General features: G+C 40.8%; 1 protein-coding gene across 2 annotated transcripts in view; it reads right to left on the reverse strand.

Annotated features, from left to right (window-relative positions):
• Positions 1-6,763: 6,763 nt before the first annotated feature.
• The window catches only part of kcnc4 (potassium voltage-gated channel, Shaw-related subfamily, member 4), a 25,975-nt gene continuing 14,654 nt past the window's right edge, over positions 6,764-18,084 (reverse strand). Inside the window, exons 2-4 of one of the 2 annotated variants that reach the window (XM_037684213.1) lie at positions 12,838-13,774; positions 12,155-12,331; positions 6,764-6,831 (exon numbers count right to left, since the gene is read on the reverse strand). In XM_037684213.1, the coding sequence (XP_037540141.1) occupies positions 6,764-6,831; positions 12,155-12,331; positions 12,838-13,774 (1,182 nt within the window). Of the gene's footprint in view, positions 6,853-12,154; positions 12,332-12,837; positions 13,775-18,084 lie in introns of both variants that reach the window. The other variant, XM_037684212.1, reaches the window with a different exon arrangement.

Consider the following 18,084-nt stretch of genomic DNA (forward strand, 5'->3'; position numbering starts at 1 on the left):
TTTGTCTGAACGAGGATGTTCGTAAGACTTTGAAAGATCAGAGAAAGGATCAGAGCTCCAGCACAACAGATGCTCTTATTTTCAACCTTCTGTGGTCCTGTCTGCTGGAACGAGCCCCAATACTGCCGCACAAGCTCATTTTGTTCAACTTTGTTGAAAAAGCTTTTTATTTCTAAAAATGACTTGCTTAAAACAAAATCAGTAAACTGATCCAGCTGTAACATCTACTTAACACAATATTGATTTTATAATTAATTCTGTAACATAGATGTGATCAGCCTTTAGCACAGTAAAATGTCATTTTTAAATGAAAACATTTCCCTTCATGTACATCTTCATAAGGCCATAAATGAGTGAAAGTTGATTTGAGATAAGTCAAGCATGCTTGTGTCCCCCAGCACTGAAATGGTTCTGACTGAGCCCTTCTCCATGGAAACGCTGTTCATCATTGTCATGACAACCTTCAAGAGTGCAGGAAAAAAACACAAGCAGAAACAATAAAAGGGAGTGATGAGGGATGACAAAACAACCCTCACCCCTTCAAATTCCACCTCTTCCACCTGAGCTCTTGTGTTTACGAATCTCATCCCGTCAGATCTGACGGTCATTGCTCCTCTGGACTCCCCAGCGCTGAGGATGCCGCTTCACTAATGAACGTCAATAATTTCTTCAGGTGTGTGAAAACTATCAGCCGCTGCCATGGTCGCTGCTTTGTGGTGATGAAGTCATCAAAACGTGGCATTTAACTGAATCATCTGAACTTGTGTTACATCTGAAAAACAATGTTACGTTTAACTTTTAAGTTGCATCAGGAGTGTTTATAACCATTTGTGTTACAACATGAAAAGATTTGTGTAACTCATCAGACTGTTTGCAAATATGGGAAAATTAAAATGGGACATAGTGATTTGCCTTTCAATTTGGCTCTGCAACAAATTGTACCCTGACTTTGTGTCAAGTTTCTGGCAGAACAGGTAGAACCCAATGGTGCAGGCAGGACTCGGAGGCCAGGCCGTAAAATCCAAATAATAAATAAATATGTTGACATGGCAGACAAAACTTACAGGTCAGGTCAGACTCAGGAAACACAAAGAACAAGACGAGGTCATACCCAATGATGCACCGACAATCAATGACACACAGACTCAGACTTAACATAATTAACGAGACAAATGCCAACACCTGTGGAGCATCACAGGTGCAGGGAGACAGGGAGTGATTGACAGGTAGAACAGGACAAAAACAGCACAACACCTACCCACACTTTGTTCCCACCAGTTGTTGCTTCAGTAGGGTACAAAATGGTTACCACTTTGCATGTAAAGTTACAAAGAAACAAATTAGGAACATTTAGAATTATCCACTTTTTTTCAATAGAAGCCAAATTTACAGCCTTATCTAAAATTTACAACATACAAAATGTATTCTGCTAAATAGTAAAGTTTCTTTGAACAGAATTTGATTTTCCGAGAACTAAAGATTCACTGACTCCAGGTATAAAAGTTAAGTTTACGAGGGGAAGGGTGTTTAAACCGGAAGGACCTGTGGAGAGGAAGAAGGGGTAAGTATCTTGTGATAATTAGAAGGTTTAGAGGCGTGAAGGATCCCAGTGTTTCCAATATGTTGGTAGAAGATTCTCCAAAAGAGAATTAAGTTTTTAGTCAGAGCAGCAGTATGATCCAGCGAGAGTAGATGAAGCAAATATGTTCAAGCTTATCTTTCAGGTCAAGAGGATGAGGCTGAGTGGTTCCAGCTGATTGACGCTGAGACTCAGAAGAACCAAACAGTCACAAGAGGTAGGATACACGACAGGTGGGTGAAAGAAAATGCAAATAATATTTAAGTTTGTCTTTGTCTTTGATTCAAGACAAATGTTTGTTTGGCTTTACGTTGACTTCACCGTGGCTGAACCAACACTCAACATGGTCTGGCTTCAGTCTTCATGCTGTCTCTGCTAATCAAGGTGGGTACCAGAGCTGTGGTTAAATGTAAACGCAGCTGCTTCTGACTGAGGAGAAATGGTTAGTGTCAGAGGAGAACCAGGAACTGGAATCCTCACAAAAACAGTGTTTTCTTCATTTGTAAAGACAAAGGGGATTCTTGTTTGGGTTCGGTTTGACTCACAGAAACGGAGGTTATGATAAAAGCCAACCATGAAGGTACTTCTCCTTAAAGTGCACAAATGCAGAAACAGCCAGAATAAAAACAACACAATTAAGCAGGACCCGATAATCAGCTGTAATGCATGTAGAGTACACATCACCAACATTTACCTACCGAGTCAACTTGGCTTCTAGACCCTCCACATGGTCACAGTTTAGACCTGAGAGTTCCTTCTGAACTGGATTTTATAGTATGGAAACAATTTTTCTTGTTAATGCAACTAAAAAAAGAGTGTTTTCTCCTCGTTCAACACTAATGTTTTAGTTTCTGTCAGTTTTCTTGTTTTCTGTATATTTTGGTAAATGTCTGTTATGATTTGGGCCTTATTTGTGTTTTCTAGGTGTATTTTTGCTCGTCCTTATGTTCCCTGGTTTGGATTTTTATCAGGTTTATTTTCTGCTCCCTACTCCCTTCAAAAATTTATAATTTCTAATCATCACACCTGTGGTGTTATTTGTTATCTTTTCTCTTAATATTTAGCTTGTAGTATTAAAATGTCTTTGTTCAGATCCTTATGAGTCCTTTGCTCATTCTTTCCTTGAACTGCCCTCTGCCATGAAATGTGGGTGATCAATCATGCACTTGTGCTTGTACATTAGCAAAATATCTCATGGACCAGTGGATGGATTGTATTAAAATCTTAGAAAGTCATTGTTGGATGCTCACCTACAACTTATTACATGGTTACAACTTGTTGAAAAGGGCTGCCACAGCTAATTAAGTTTTATCCAGTCAGTTTTACAGACATTGAGCTAATAGGTGCGGTAGTAGCTGAGACTAATCACCAACACTTTGAGCACAAACAGATTGCAGGGCATCTTTGTTCAAAACCTGAGCTGCAAAGTTGGTGACACACATTCCTCAAAGTAATGCTCCTTTCAGTTATATATATTAAAAGAAGAGTTGGTAAGTTGACCACCTGGCCTAAAACATTTGATTGTTATATATGATGATTGTTTTAGATGGGTGTGCTCTGTTTGCACGTTAAAAGCCTTCTTTTGTGATTCCTTCAGGAGGTTAGCTTGAAACAAAGCAGTGAAGGCTACCTATGGGACAGGTTGGCAGGCTGTAGACTGAGGAAGTCCTCTGGATGGGGGGCGAAACGTTTCTCACTTAAAGAAACTGGTCCAGCTGATATGATTGAACCTTTTTTGTTCCTTTCAATTATGTTTTTCAAACCGTTTATGTTTCCGTTTAGCTTGATGTAGTAAAAACCATTCCAGCCGCCTGCTGCCTCCTTGTCCTTCATTTGTGTCCTTTCAACAACACGACACCTTTTATTCCATCGGCCTTTTTTCTTCTGAAAGTAGAAAGAAAATAGACAAACCTCTGAGTAATAGAAAATAATAGTGTTTGTTTTGTCATCTGGTGACAAAAACTGAACTTTTGACAAATTTCATGAAAAACTCTGGTATAGCATACATTTGAACACACGTCCCTGCTTTGTTCTCCCCCTGACATGCCGTTACCTCTTCCTCTCACTCTGTACCTCGAATCATCCCTTAGCATCAAAACATTTCTCAAAGGGAGCCATGTTAATAACTGTGCTGTACTCAAGTGAGAAAATGTGCATCTAGGATGTGTGTGAGAGAGAGTGGGGGGCGCAGCGTTTATTTGCATGTGACAAACAGAGGGAGAGAAAAGATGCAAGCAGCCGAGCTTTAGTTAGTGTTGCCCGTCATCACGGATCTCCATGGAGACGCATTCTGTCTGCCATCTACACCTTTGGTACATAATCATGGAGGCAGGAGAGAGCAGGAGGCGCATGTGCTGCTGTTCCACCGCTCCGAGCAGGCACAATGTGGGGTCGGCTGGCTGAGCTATAAATAGCTGTACAGTAGTTAACGCAGCGGCGGTGCTGCACGGCCGGAGACTCTTTAGCTGATTTAGTAAAAATAAACAGCAATGACATCGGCTAATCTTTAACACTGGGGAGGAAATGGGTTTTATTTGAATTTATGCAAAGGAAGACATGCCTTCATGATATAACATCACACCTTCTCTCACACATCGGACAGTTTGGGTTTTATTCTGTCTCTATTAACTAGACAACCTTTAAGGTCAAATATTATTCTGTGTGCTTGTCTGGCAACATAAGGCTGGGGAACAAAAGCAGCTTCAAAAGGCAAATTATCAAAACAATAATCTTCAATCCACAAAAGTTAAGTCAGGTCTTCTGGATGGTTTATTTTTTTGTTGAAACATTTTGTTCTTCATCCAAAGGACTTCATCAGTCCAAGGAGCCACAACAAACTGAGTCCCACTAGCAGCACACCCACATAGTGGACCATCCAGTTTGCTGGTAATAAGATGGTTTCTGGGGCCTTCCCTCTCCCCCGTCGACCCCTCTGAGGCCGCCATAGCCAAAGTGGTTCAAAACATCAAAGTTCATGCTCAATAATCCAGGTAAAAAATCCAACAAAATTGTCAGGTCCTCTGGACGGTTTCTTTTTTTTTTTTTTTTTACATTTTGTCCTTCATCCAAAGGACTTCGTCAGTCTGAGGAACCACAACAAACTCCGTCCCATAGGTGGCTTACTCACATAGTAGGCCAACCAGTTTTATGGTGATAAAATACAACTATGGCTGCCTCAGAGGAGTCGACGGAGGAGAGGGCGGACTCCAGAAACCATCTTATCACCATAAAACTGGCTGGCCCACTATGTGAGTAAGCCACTTATGGGACTGAACTTGTTGTGGCACCACAGACTGATGAAGTCCTTTGGATGAAGGACGAAACGTTTCAACAAAAAAAGAAACCGTCCAGAGGACCCGACTTAACTTTGTTGGATTTTTTTACCTGGATTATTGAGCATGAACTTTAAATAATCTTCATTGTTGGTTTACAGCTACTGACTTGCGACCTGTCCAGGGTGACCCCGCCTCTTGCACTGCTGGATATGGGCACCTGTGACCCCCGTGACCCGAAAAGTAAGAAGTGGGTAAAGATAACGGATGAATGGAGTTTTTAAGCTATCAAAAATACATTTTATTCTTGGCCCCATTTGAAGTAGTCGTTAGCTCTCCAATTTCTCTAAAATGAGTTAAATCAAATGCTATCTACAACAGGTAAGATAATAATGGTTCATAAACGTTCAACAGAACACCACTTCAAAATCTCTGAATTGATGCTTTAAAGAGTTTAATGATCTACATTATTGTCCTGTGCTACATTCTTCACACTGTTTTTATACACAAAAACAGACATTAGTTTAGTGTAGAAACAGTGTACAGACAATAACATGAACGTCCCTTTTGTTTATTACACATAAGGCCACTATGGTAGGACATGAGGAGAATATGTCACAGGTAAAGAAACAGTAATCCCGCCTCTTCGGGTGTTTTTACAAGTTCATCTCAAACAGTATAGCAACAAGAAACAAAATAAATTACATTACTGCAGACATTTATACATCAATCTTCACCAAGTAGAACTGATGGCTTTGTAGTGGATGTATTTTTTACCAACATGTACTGAAAATCTACCTGTAATCTAATAAGAGTCTGCTTTTTGGTCCAATATCAACCACTAATGATGCATCAGCTGTGCAGAGCGGATCTAATAGCCAGACAACGCTGCACAACAGCCTTTTGTTAAACTCGTCTATTGTTCAAGCATTTACAAACATTTTGGTTGAGCAGCATTCATTTTGTGTATAATAAAAAAAGGCACAGAAAAATCTGATCAGCAGAGTCCATACATCTATAGACAAAAATCTGCTTAAAAATATAATCAAATAAATAATATCATCAGTCATAGATAGTATCATGAATAAAACTTAGCTTTAAACAAAGTTAGGATTGGGATCCTTGTTCAGACCCAGATTATGTGCATCATCAGGACATCATATATTGTTTCTCTTTCGGCTGCTCCCTTCTGCAGTTGTTTTACGCTGGATGCTCTTCCTGGTGCAACCTGTGCTCAAACCTGCAGCCTCAGGATTTGCGAGACCGCAGCACTGACCACCGAGCTACCACAGCCCCCACTCTGACCCTTTTAAAATAAAAAAATGTGTGACATCACATCTTCAAATCTGCCTGCTTCTAAAATATTGACCAACAGAATCAAAGTTTTTCTGACTGGGTGCATTTTTAAATGGCAGTTTTTATGTTAAATTAATGTCAAATATCTGTTCATTAACGTTTATGTTTGTGCAATGAATAAGATATAATGGCTTTACAACAATTTGTAACTCGGACACATAAAACATCTCTAATTCAAAATAGTGACAATAGCAAGAAATTACAATAATTTCTTCCAACCTTGAAGTAAAAATTGTCATGTAGAAGCTCACTGTACACAACAAAATGGCAACTGAGAAAAATGAATTTTGTGTCCACTGAATGACAAACATTTGAGTTTCCACCAGAGTTTTACTAGAACATTGTACAATGCTGGATCATGCATACATGCTAAATGTATAAAACACATGTGCCTTATGGAAAAGTGTACATCTCTACTGTAGAACATCATGTTCCACAGATTAAACAAAACATGAAGTAAAATAATTCATCCTGAATTACAAGAATTCTGCAGTTTGTTGGCAAACGCCACAGCAGACTTCATATCTTTCCACCTTCTCAAAGCAAATCTTCATCATCAGGTAAGGGTGGTGACCTCCGGCGGAGAAAAGTTTCCAGAGGTGCTGAGGATGTCTTTACAACTTTCTGTTAGGAAACACAAAGGTTCTTTATTAAAGCACTTTTCAGGGACAAACAACTGTGTGCAACATTAATTGCTTCCTCAACTGTTCTGGCATTCATTCAGTCAGTAAATCATCTCATTGTGTTCATGATCTGTGGCATAGAAACCTGGCCAGGGTGTCCCCGCCTCTCACACAGTGATTCAATTCAGTTTATTTGTCTAGCGCCAATTCACAACAAAGTTGTCTCAGGGCACGATACAGAGACATTCACATATACATCGAAAAGCCAATCAGTAAAATTCTCTATCTAAGGAAGTGACAGTGATGGCTGGATAAGGGCACCAGTGAGTGACCTGAAAAGGAAGAAGCGGGTAAAGATATTAGATGGATGGTATTTACTCTGTAGTACGTTCCATCCATCCATCCACCCATCCATCCATCCATCCATTATCTTCCACTTGTTCCAAAGTCAGGTCGCGGGGGCAGCAGCTTGAGCAGGGAGGCCCAGACATCTTTTTCCACAGCCACCTCTTCTGGGAGGATCCTATGGTGTTCCCAGACCAACTGAGAGTCATAGTCTCTCCAACGTGTCCTGGGTCTTTCCCAGGGTCTCCTCCCAGTCGGACATGCCCAAAGCACCTCCTGAGGGAGGAGTCCAGGGGTCATCCTTACCATATGCCCGAACCACCTCAACTGGCTCCTCTCAATGTGGAGGAGCAGGTTCTACTCTGAGTCTCTCCCAGATAACTGAACTTCTTACCCTATCTCTAAAGGAGAGTCCAGCTACCCTGCGGAGGAAACTCATTTCAACCGCCTGTATCCACAATCTCATTCTTTCGATCACTACCCAGAGTTCGTGACCATAGGTGAGGGTAGGACGACTGACCGGTAAACAGAGAGCTTTACCTTACAGCTCAGCTCCCTCTTCTCCACAATGGACCGGCACAGAGTCCATAATACTGTCGATGCTGCACCAATCCATCTGTCAATCTCACGCTCCGTTCTTCCCTCACTCATGAACAAAACCCTGAGACTTGAACTCCTCCACTTGAAGCAGAATCTCACCCTCGACCTGACGAAAGCAACCCACCCTTTTCCAACTGAAGAAAGTAAGATGTAAGACTGTAGTAAGCTGATTTCACATTTACACTGAAAGTTTTTTTTTTTAAATAATGTTTGTAAAGAAGGCCAATTTATACTGACCATCAATAACAAAAATAAAACCAAAGGGGGTGAATATTTTTACAGGAACTATACATATTTAAATACAAGGCAAGGCCAGACTGAGATGGTTTGGACACGTCCAGAGGACGAACAGTGAGAATATTAGTAAAAGGATGTTAGAATTGCAGCTGCCAGGAAAAAGAGCAAGAGGCGATATATATGTATATATGGATGCAGTTAAAGATAACATGGAGGTAGATGGAGTGAGGACAGAGTGAGATGGAGGAGGATGACTCGCTGTGGTGACCCCCAAAGAGGGAAAAGCTGAAAGAAGAAGAAAGTTTCTTTTGGCTGCTCCTTTCCAGGGGTTGCCACTGCAAGCAAACTTGAATGAAAGATTTGGCGAATGTTTTAGGCTGGACGCCCTTCCTGACACAACTTGGGCTTGAACCTGCAACCTCAGGATTACAAGACCACAGCACTGACCACCGAGCTACTGCAGTCTCACTAAGAAGAAGAATATGTATTTAAATACAACGTCATACTCTGTGTTGATGTGATGGTCATGTGTGGCCAAACACGTTATCATATAGTCGAGACCTCAAGATGTTGCAGAAAAACTTTAAACTGCTCATTCAGACCTGAGATGTGCTGTCTGCTTAATGAACAACATTTCATATCTGAAAAGCTGAATTAGCACTTCAGTCCCCAGTGAGCACCTTGCATGGCAGCTAAAGTGTGTGAGGCTGCAATTCATCACCACTCCAATCATTAGCATGCTGTGAAGTGTAAGCAACAAATGCTTCATATATGACTAAAAATTACTGAACAATCAACAGATAATTGCACTCTTGCTCACAGGCAACATCCGTCAGATCTAGATTTCTGAAATTAACAGAAATGTTTGATGTTTTCTGCAGCTGATGAAATCTATCAGTGAATAAAATAAAAATCAATCATCCAATTTATCCAGAAGAGTCTCTGAGGAATATGGAGACTCTCCAGCTCATCGGAAGCAGTTTTTACACATGCGTTTGCTGTCGCCACACCACGATGCACTTTTAGCACAATATGCTTACAGTTTGGTAAAGTGTTTGTTTTTTTCTTTGGATAAATAGCAGTTCTGAGTGTCAGACTGAATCCATGTGATGACTTTAATCACCAGAACATTTTCTTTCTGTCGCTCTGCGCATCCATTTCCCGTCACTTACAACCATCCGAGGGAATCTTTAGGCCTCCATCCATCAGTCTTTTGACTCCGTTCTTCATCAGAATGCCTTTTAACTCCAGAATTAGCCGGCATTTCAGTTCCCTGTAGGCCCAGCTCTTAAGAGCAGAGCCAGTGAGTCATTTTCTTTTTACATTTATCATCACAAAACAGCTGCAAAATGAGAGGCTGCCTTTTGTTTGAAATAAAAAAAAGAAGTATTTGAATTCTGAATTCTGCCAAATCAAAATGCTGAAAGTCCACTTTAACCTTTTTTTTTTTGTAATAATGTGGACTCAAATGTGTTGTGTGTGTGATATTTTCCTATAATTTAATAAAATGCTGTTATTCAGAGGATCACCAGATACATGGCACGAATTTAATTAACCTCCTCTCCGTCTCTGCCATAGATTAGTTTTGAGGTGTTCTGGTTTTGCTCATTGTTTTGGTCTCTTCTATTAGAATAAAGCTCGTATGACATCAAAACGAGGCGACAAAGCCATCATGAGGTGACATGGAATGGTTTCTGCGAGGCTCCTTCTGAGAGCGTTGAATTTTTTTTTATCTGCATGTCAGAGCGTGCAAAAAAGAGAAAAGTCTGCTTTAATCAACACTCCGGGATTGGTCATCCTTTTAGGAAATACATTCAAGTATAATGTCCATGTAATAGGCTGTTGAAAAAAACGTGGGATTGAAACTCTCCTAGGACCCAGGCTGCAGTAAGTGCCCCATTTATGAGTAGTTTTTTTTTTCCTCTCCAGCAGCAATGTGCTAATGAACTCTTGTACTAAAATGAATCTGGGTGAAGTGCATTTTTTTTACAGAGAAATACCTTCAGTGCTGTTTTTTTGTGGATGAGATTCAGAAAATGACCTGTCCAGGAAGTGTTAGACCTGTGCTAAGGTTGTTGGGAACAAAACCTGGGCTGATTCCTCTCTGTGGTGAAATCCATGCATCCTAAAAATTCCTTCTCTTGGTGCTTTTGTTTAAACATCCATCCATCGTATAAGAGATCATCGGTAGTCTTTCAATACGTATCTCAAATAAGCTGCTCTGTCTGTAAATTAATTCATCTTGGACTTGAACGTCTGGTCTTAACTGTCCGCACCTCTTCTTTCAGACACAAAAGCTGTTTTGGTGCTTTGTGTTCGAAATAACTCAAACCTGGCAGCAAAGATGGAAGGCCTTTCCGCTCAGCACACAGACAGATAAATGAAGCAATTAGTGCTACAAAGCTGTTCAATTGATTTTTATTGATTGGAACAATAAAAAATGACCGCCTGTTGTAGGTTGTGATTTTCCAGCACGCATTGGTTCCACAGTTGTTTGTAATGGGACAAAATGAGTTTCACCACATTACAGTTGGGTTCAGTGCTTGTTTTTTCAGTTAACGTAGCTTTAAGCTGTATAGGATCTGGTATCGCCAAGAAGGGAAGTTGCAGACGTAAAAGATGAAGGACGTTTGTCTCACTGCTGGTGAGATTTGTAAGGGTTGAAATGCACAACTCTTAAAAGGCTTTAAGATGTTTGGTTTATCTTTTTTTAACACAGTGTGGTGCCATAGAGAGAAATCTGCATTAGCAGTCAAGCTTACCATCACTCAGAACAGGGTCCATTTAAGAGCCAACTTCCTCCATCAAAAGCAACTCAAACCTCAAATTTCTTTAAAGCTTAGCTTGTTGTAACATATACCACAAGCCACATATGTTTTAGTTAAGCATACCCCAATAAAGAGTCTTCCTGATTTTCCAAGACAGCAGTCTGCTGCAGGTAAGATTCTTACTGCTCATAAACACTAAATTCAACCTTTCTTAAATAAGTCCACTTTGATTTTTCTTTTTCTTTTTGGTGTGTGTGAAAACTCCTGCACAGCTTGGTAACACTTGGATTTGAGCCTCAGGAGCAGCTCTGCAAAGCAAGCGCATGTGTTTCAAAAAATTCAATTCAAAACTACTTTATTAATCCCAAAGGGAAATTATTTGTTGTTGTAACTAGTTATCCTCATTTCATTAAGATATGTTATAGATACTGATGGCTGTAGGCAGGAAGGATCTCTTCTAGAGGTCCGTTCCACAGTGGATCCTAAGAAACTGGCTGCAGATGCTGTCTGATCCATCCACCCAGACTCGGCTGGCCTCTCGGTTCCCCCGGGCTGTAGGACCGCCCGAATGCCGGGCAGAACTCCTCCCAGAGGGATGGCCACTCCTCCCAACAGTCTGCTGAGCTCCTCGTCACTGCGGACGGATAACTATAGGTGCCGAGGGAGGATCCGGTCCTTCCGCTGTCATGAGCCATGTCTCCTGCTAGTTCCAGGATCTCCGGGATCAGGCACTCGAGCACAGCTGGCAGGTAGATGAGAATGCCTCCACAGAACATCCTTTCAACTCATTTGAGATTTGGGGCTGTAGCTGAGATATTATTTGAGCTTTTGAGATGTTAATCAGCTGCTGTTGGTTGTAGAAAACTGCCTTGTTGCCATGGTTACGCATCATAACAAATGTTCAAAACCAAAAAAGTCTCAGCAAAAATCCCTCCAGCTGCACAGCATCTGATACCAGAGGAAACAATCATCCAAAAATGTGATTTACACCCAGAAAAAGAGGAATTAAAGTTTCCAAAAGCAATATCTCAAAATGAAAGTAACAGAGCTGCTCCAACATGCAGCCACCTTGAGCAATTCTAGAAGTCCATGCTGATGAGCCGAGATGGGGTAGAGGTAGGGCAGCCGACTCAGGACCCAAAAGTCCCAAGTTCGATCCCCAGCCATTCCAACATATCGTGGTGTCTCTGAACAAGACACTTAATCCCTAATTGCTGCCCGGGTGCTTACATAGCTGCCCCCTGCTCCACCTGTGTGTATCTCATGTGCGATGGGTTAAATGCAAAGAACCAATTTTGCCCGTATGGGAACATACAATGATGACAACACAATTGCACAAAAGCACTTTATTTTACTTATGTGTCTGTAACTCACCAACGTTGATGTTGGGATCTCCAGATGTTAAGAGGAAGCAGGTGGCGTCTTTCTTATTCTTGCCTCGCCCTCGGGAGCACCTAAGGGACCACTTCTCACTGGGGGACAGTGGCTGGGTCAGACTGCAGCCTTCTTCATCTAAAAGGGCCACATTTGCATCCCCATTCTGCTTGGAGTCTGATAGGAAGATGGACACACAGCAGCATAAATGCCAAAGCTTTTACCAAGAATCCCCTGAGGACCCAGACAAAGACAGAGGCACGTTGCATAAAACCAACATTTTTCTGTGATGAAATCCAATTTGACTGAGATGTTCATTCAATCAGAGTTAGGCACAGATCATCTGTCTGACAAACTTTATCTACAAGTCAAAATGTGTTGTGGCTCTTTGTGTTAACATCAGATTGAAGCTGATTCAAATACTTATCATGTAGGTACTTAAGGACCAATAATTCCAACAATGATAAAAGTCAAATTAAATATATATAAGTAAAACTAACTTGAATGATTAATTTCCCCAATTAAATACCAAAATATAATTTTTACTTGATGTCTGTACAAGTGACAATGCTATTTCTGTTTAGTATTTGCATGTTTTTAAAGTTTTCTTCCAATCAAGACAGTGAAAGAACGTGTTTCTGCTCTTTCTTTGAACTGAGCCCTTTACCCCACATTGAGTGTACCTGAGCGATTCCTGACGACACTCTCCTCAGCAGCCAGCGGACACGTGTCGCTCTGAGTGCTGTCTATGTGCGAGTTTGTTTCCGATTTGACAAATGAGGCCGAGTCGGTCGGGGCGTCCGGGTTCTGCGTGTGCTTCTTCTTTTTCTTGGGCAGCTTCTGCTTTGCCATAGCCAGTGAGTAGTACATGCCGAAGTTATTGACGATGACAGGAACGGGCATGGCGATGGTCAGCACACCAGCCAGTGCGCACAGCGCCCCCACCATCATGCCCAGCCATGTTTGTGGATACATGTCCCCATAACCCAGCGTCGTCATGGTGACCACTGCCCACCAGAAGCTGATGGGGATGTTCTTGAAGTGCGTATGGTTGGACAAAGTGGGGTCAGAGGGGTCAGCTCCGATGCGCTCAGCGTAGTAAATCATGGTGGCAAAGATGAGCACTCCGAGGGCCAAGAAGATAATGAGCAGAAGGAACTCGTTGACACTGGCCCTCAGCGTGTGGCCCAGGACACGCAAGCCCACGAAGTGGCGTGTCAGCTTGAAGATCCGAAGGATCCTCACAAACCGCACCACGCGGAGAAACCCAAGCACGTTGCTGGCAGCTTTGGATGTCAAACCGCTCAAGCACATCTCCAGGTAGAACGGCAGAATGGCCACAAAGTCAATGATGTTGAGTGTGTTTTTGATGAAGACCACTTTGTCCGGGCAGCAGACGATGCGCACCAAGAACTCAAAGGTGAACCACACCACACACACGCCTTCCACCATGAACAGGATGGGGTTAGTTACCATCTCACTCCTCTCAACGTCTTGTGTTACGTTGCCAATGGAAACTTGCTCCGTAACATTTTTTAATTCGTTGAAGGCCTCGTGAGTCTCCAGGCAGAAGGTGGTGATTGACACCAGGATGAAGAAGAGAGAGATGAGTGCCACGCCCTGAACAAGACAGATAATGGACATTAATGGTACATTCTCTGGTTTATTTTCTACAAACCATTAATAAAAAGATGTAGACATGCCAATCAACTCTTTAAAGCAGTTTGCTGTCAGGCATCGTCTTTTGGGGAAGGCAGAAGCTGTCAAGTGACTGTCAACAAGCCAAAACTAATACAATGAACACACTGATATAACTTTTACAAAGCACAAAACTGGCTGATCAAAAGTAAAGTTCATTTGTTAATATGTAGGAGATACAAATGTAACAAATAAATGAGAATAAAATGGTGTGGGATAATTTTTTTTATTACACAGACTACATACACATTTTGACATTATATTCCCCTAAAATAGAGCAGGAGATTGTTAATTTAAAGAGTCATTTCCAGGAATTTTGACTTACATTAAATGAATGTCACAGCAAGCAATGTGGAAAATAAGAGATGAAATTGTTCCTCAAAAAGAAAAAAAACAGAAAAGGCATTTTATTGTAGCTTCCATTCCTTTATTTTATACCCTGATGGTTAGTTTTTAACAAAATATCAAATTATACATTTATAGTTTAATTTAATTTCACATTCGGCCAGAGCTTAGAGGTCGGACACCCCAAACAATAGAGTCTAACCACTCTTTGCATCAGTGCAGATAAACAAAAATAAGTGAATAAAATCAAGTGGTGATGTTAAGTACGTTTAAGACGGTGAGAAAAAGCTGAAATATAGCTGGCCCAATTTCAATATTAAAAAAGTCACAAAGAAGCTGAGAAAAAACAAAACCTGGTCCATTTTAGATGGTAAGTACACTTAGAAAGAAAAATTCAAAAACAACAAACATTTACTGAGCATACATTCTTTCTCCTCAGATCAGGCTATTACTGTCTGCTAGGAAGCATTTAAATGTAGTTGTGCATGAATCTTACAGTACGGAAAGTAGTCATTTATTATTATTCTTGTTGTTAATAAAGTGTATCTTTTCGGGCAGCTGTGGCTAAGTGGAGCAGTCGTCCTCCAAAGCAAGAGTTGTGGGTTCAAATCCACCAGCAGTCACATGCCGAAGTGTCCCTGGGCAAGGCACTGAACCCCTCACTTCCTCCGATGTGTGTCCCATCGGTGTATGAATGTGATAAAACACTGATTAATCTCTTTAGAATGATTTGTTTAATTGGTTTTGTATAGATCTAGTAGAGTGCTGTATGGATGGGTAAATGAGGACACAGATTGTGTTGTAAAGCACTTTGAGTGTCTTGATAAGACAGAAAGGTGCTATATAATTACAGCCCATTTATCATTTTTATGCAGACTGAGCACATTCCTGGAAAATAAATTAAAAAATGCAAATAACTTGTTTTCTTCAAGAAAAACACTGAAACTTGCAGTGAGAAGACAGGACTCAGCTAAAGGTCTAGCATTCTTTAAAGAAACGCGTACACATCATCTTTCATGATAGAGTTTTAGACTAAGATCATTTATTCATTCAACCTTTATTTAGACAGGTAAATCCCATTTATGTTGAGAATGGGTGCCGTTATAGCTTTTTTAGTCAGCTTTTAGTCAAATCTTAAAAGTCGCCTTATGTCAATGCTATTATCTCACATTAATGGAAGATCACATGCAAGCTGTTGGCATTCAAAGCATGTGCAGCTGATGTTTCTCAGCTACTACCATGTTCATTTTTACTTAATGTCTGTAAAAATGACATATTGTTTAGCCATTTGTGAGGGAGCTAATGCCAGTTAGCTGTAGCAGCCAGCTAAAAACACTTTGGCTTCTAAAGATAATTTGTTGTACATGTACATCCAAAGAACATTTTGTGAAACCTATAAAGTGGTTCATATAATGATATTTTGCTAATTGTCAGAGCTGACTCCAAAGTTTTAAGAAAAGACCTTGCACATAGTGTAACACTCAGAGTATGCGTTGTAAATAACTTGCAGACACATTTTAATTCAATATCTGTAAAGATGAAAAGAAAAGGGACAAGACAAGAGAGGAAAAAATGTTTTTTGATCAAATGTTTAGGTTCAAGTGGTCCAGACATTTAAATGTGTTACATAATAACACAATGTTTGTTTTGTTCAGAGATGTTTGAATAAATCTTTAACAATCTCTCAATCTAATGGCTGAGTGCCAACCCGAACATAGTGGTTATAGAATCCACCACAATAGCAGCATGTCTGTGTTTGGACTAATGTGTTTACCCCGAAATGATCTTTATTCTTTGTTACCTGAAGCCTGGGCTCAGTGTAAAATGCCATTCCAACCATTATTTTCCAGCTGGATAAATAATGTCCCTGTAGCTGCTGTGCACTTGGTCTTTGTCGTCTGGCACACATAATTCAGCTGTATTTTGGAGTTTGTGCTTTAAAAACAGGTATTTGCGTAAACGAGATGAGTAATAACCGTCTGTGAACTGGGATAATAGGAACATGTTGTTTGAAGTTCACGTTCAAAACATCATTGTGTCTCTGTAGTTGGGGACAATGTGCAGCTATCAACCATGACAACCCTCAAAACCTTTGGGAAAATTAAAAACTTGGCTGCGAGACAAGAGGGAAAGCCCTGACTAAACTGTCCTGGGAGGAGCTCACAGGGGACAATATAACAAGATGAACATAAACAGAACATCAGTAGGTGGATTACACATTAATTTACCATATTTGGCAGAATGAGAACATAGACTAATAAGTATTTTTAACTCCTAATATCAACAAAATCTAAATTCACAATCTTCTTAAATCTCCTAAATTTTCGCTCCATGTACACTCGCTCGTTCTTCGTGTCTCCGTTGAGCTTATGCTGTATGCGCTCATCAGCCAAAATGGATAAAAAGGTTTGCACCTCATCATTGGTCCATAGAATTACATGGGATTTGCAGGCTGCTTGGAAAAGTACGCTCTGCAACCATCAAACTGAAAATGGCACTTCAGCAGGAGTTTGCAAGTACAGCCTTGGCTCATCCGGTGATGTCAATCCACGGGGCCAAACTATGGCTGCAGTTTGATGATGTCAAAATCTCTTGCTCAGCTTGGCTCACTTGGAACCATGGCTGAGACAGTTCCAAAAACTGAACAGGTACAGGTTATGGAGAAGGCTGATGCTAAGTCAATGCAAATTGACTAAAGCCACTCCTGGGGAGAAGGGGCTTAAATGTCTCATGCAGAATCCTGAATTAAATATTTCAAGTACTGATTTACAAGTGGTTTTCTCCACCAACCAGTTAAGTCCAGAACCTAATAATCCTGGCCACTACCTCCCACCGATTTACCATTCCCCCTCATCTATGTTTCATTATTTAAGCTTCTTTTACCTCCTTCCATACCTTTTTATTGAAGTGATCAGCTCACCTGACACAACATCACAACAACCAGCAGCATCAGCATCACACCGAGCCTTTGCCCAACGTCAAATCCATCACTGATTTCCTCCTCCAACATGTACCTCCTTCCTCACATCCATCTGCAAACATCCAGTAGTTTCTGACATCACAAAATCCTCAATCACCCATTGTTTGGGGAATCCAGTAAAACAGAAATGGACAGTCTATCATGATCGGCTCCGTGTGTGGGACCCAAAATGCAGGAAGACGAATGAAGCTCCAGTAAATAAGTAAAATAGTTTATTAATTAAATAAACAAAACAAAATGCTGTCGGGGCAGCAAACTTACTTAAGGAGGACACACAGGAGAGACAGGTCATGAAGCCTTAGGACAAGGACAATCCAGAGACACTGACAAGACACCAAGAGGCTGAATATATACAGACACAAACAAGGTGAAATGAGTGACACCTGCGGTGATTAGAATTAGACACAGGTGCAACAGTGCTGGAACACAGGAGGAGAAAAGCTGAGGGGTGACAGGCAAACATGAGGGAAAACACAACATGTAAGACAAGACCCCAGAAACCCTACACAGTCCACATTTTCTAAGAGGCTATGTCAGAATGGCAAAATATGTAATAGAGATACAAAGATTAATAGAGATACAAAGATTGTGCAACTTCAAATATGAATGTCAGAGCAAAAATATCTAGACAAAAGCATTTTAGCCATAGAAGAATTAAAATGATTGATCTAAAGGTGGACTCTCTTAGCTGCAGCTGTTGGGAGACTAGTTAGTCATAGAATATTTTGAGAAAATATGTGAATTTCCAGCTGCATTCTCACTGAGTTGTGGGTGTTTGTGGTCCAGTGCCCACTGAGCCATATGGTAAAGTTCTGAATAGCCAGTTTTTGAAAAGCCAAGACTATTTTTGTATACATGTCTTGCTTTGCATTTAGCCCATCACATGTGACATACACCCAGGTATATA

Source organism: Nematolebias whitei, chromosome 11 (assembly GCF_014905685.2).
Source record: "Nematolebias whitei isolate Nwh7 chromosome 11, NemWhi1, whole genome shotgun sequence".
In the NCBI taxonomy this organism is placed as follows: Eukaryota; Metazoa; Chordata; class Actinopteri; order Cyprinodontiformes; family Rivulidae; genus Nematolebias; species Nematolebias whitei.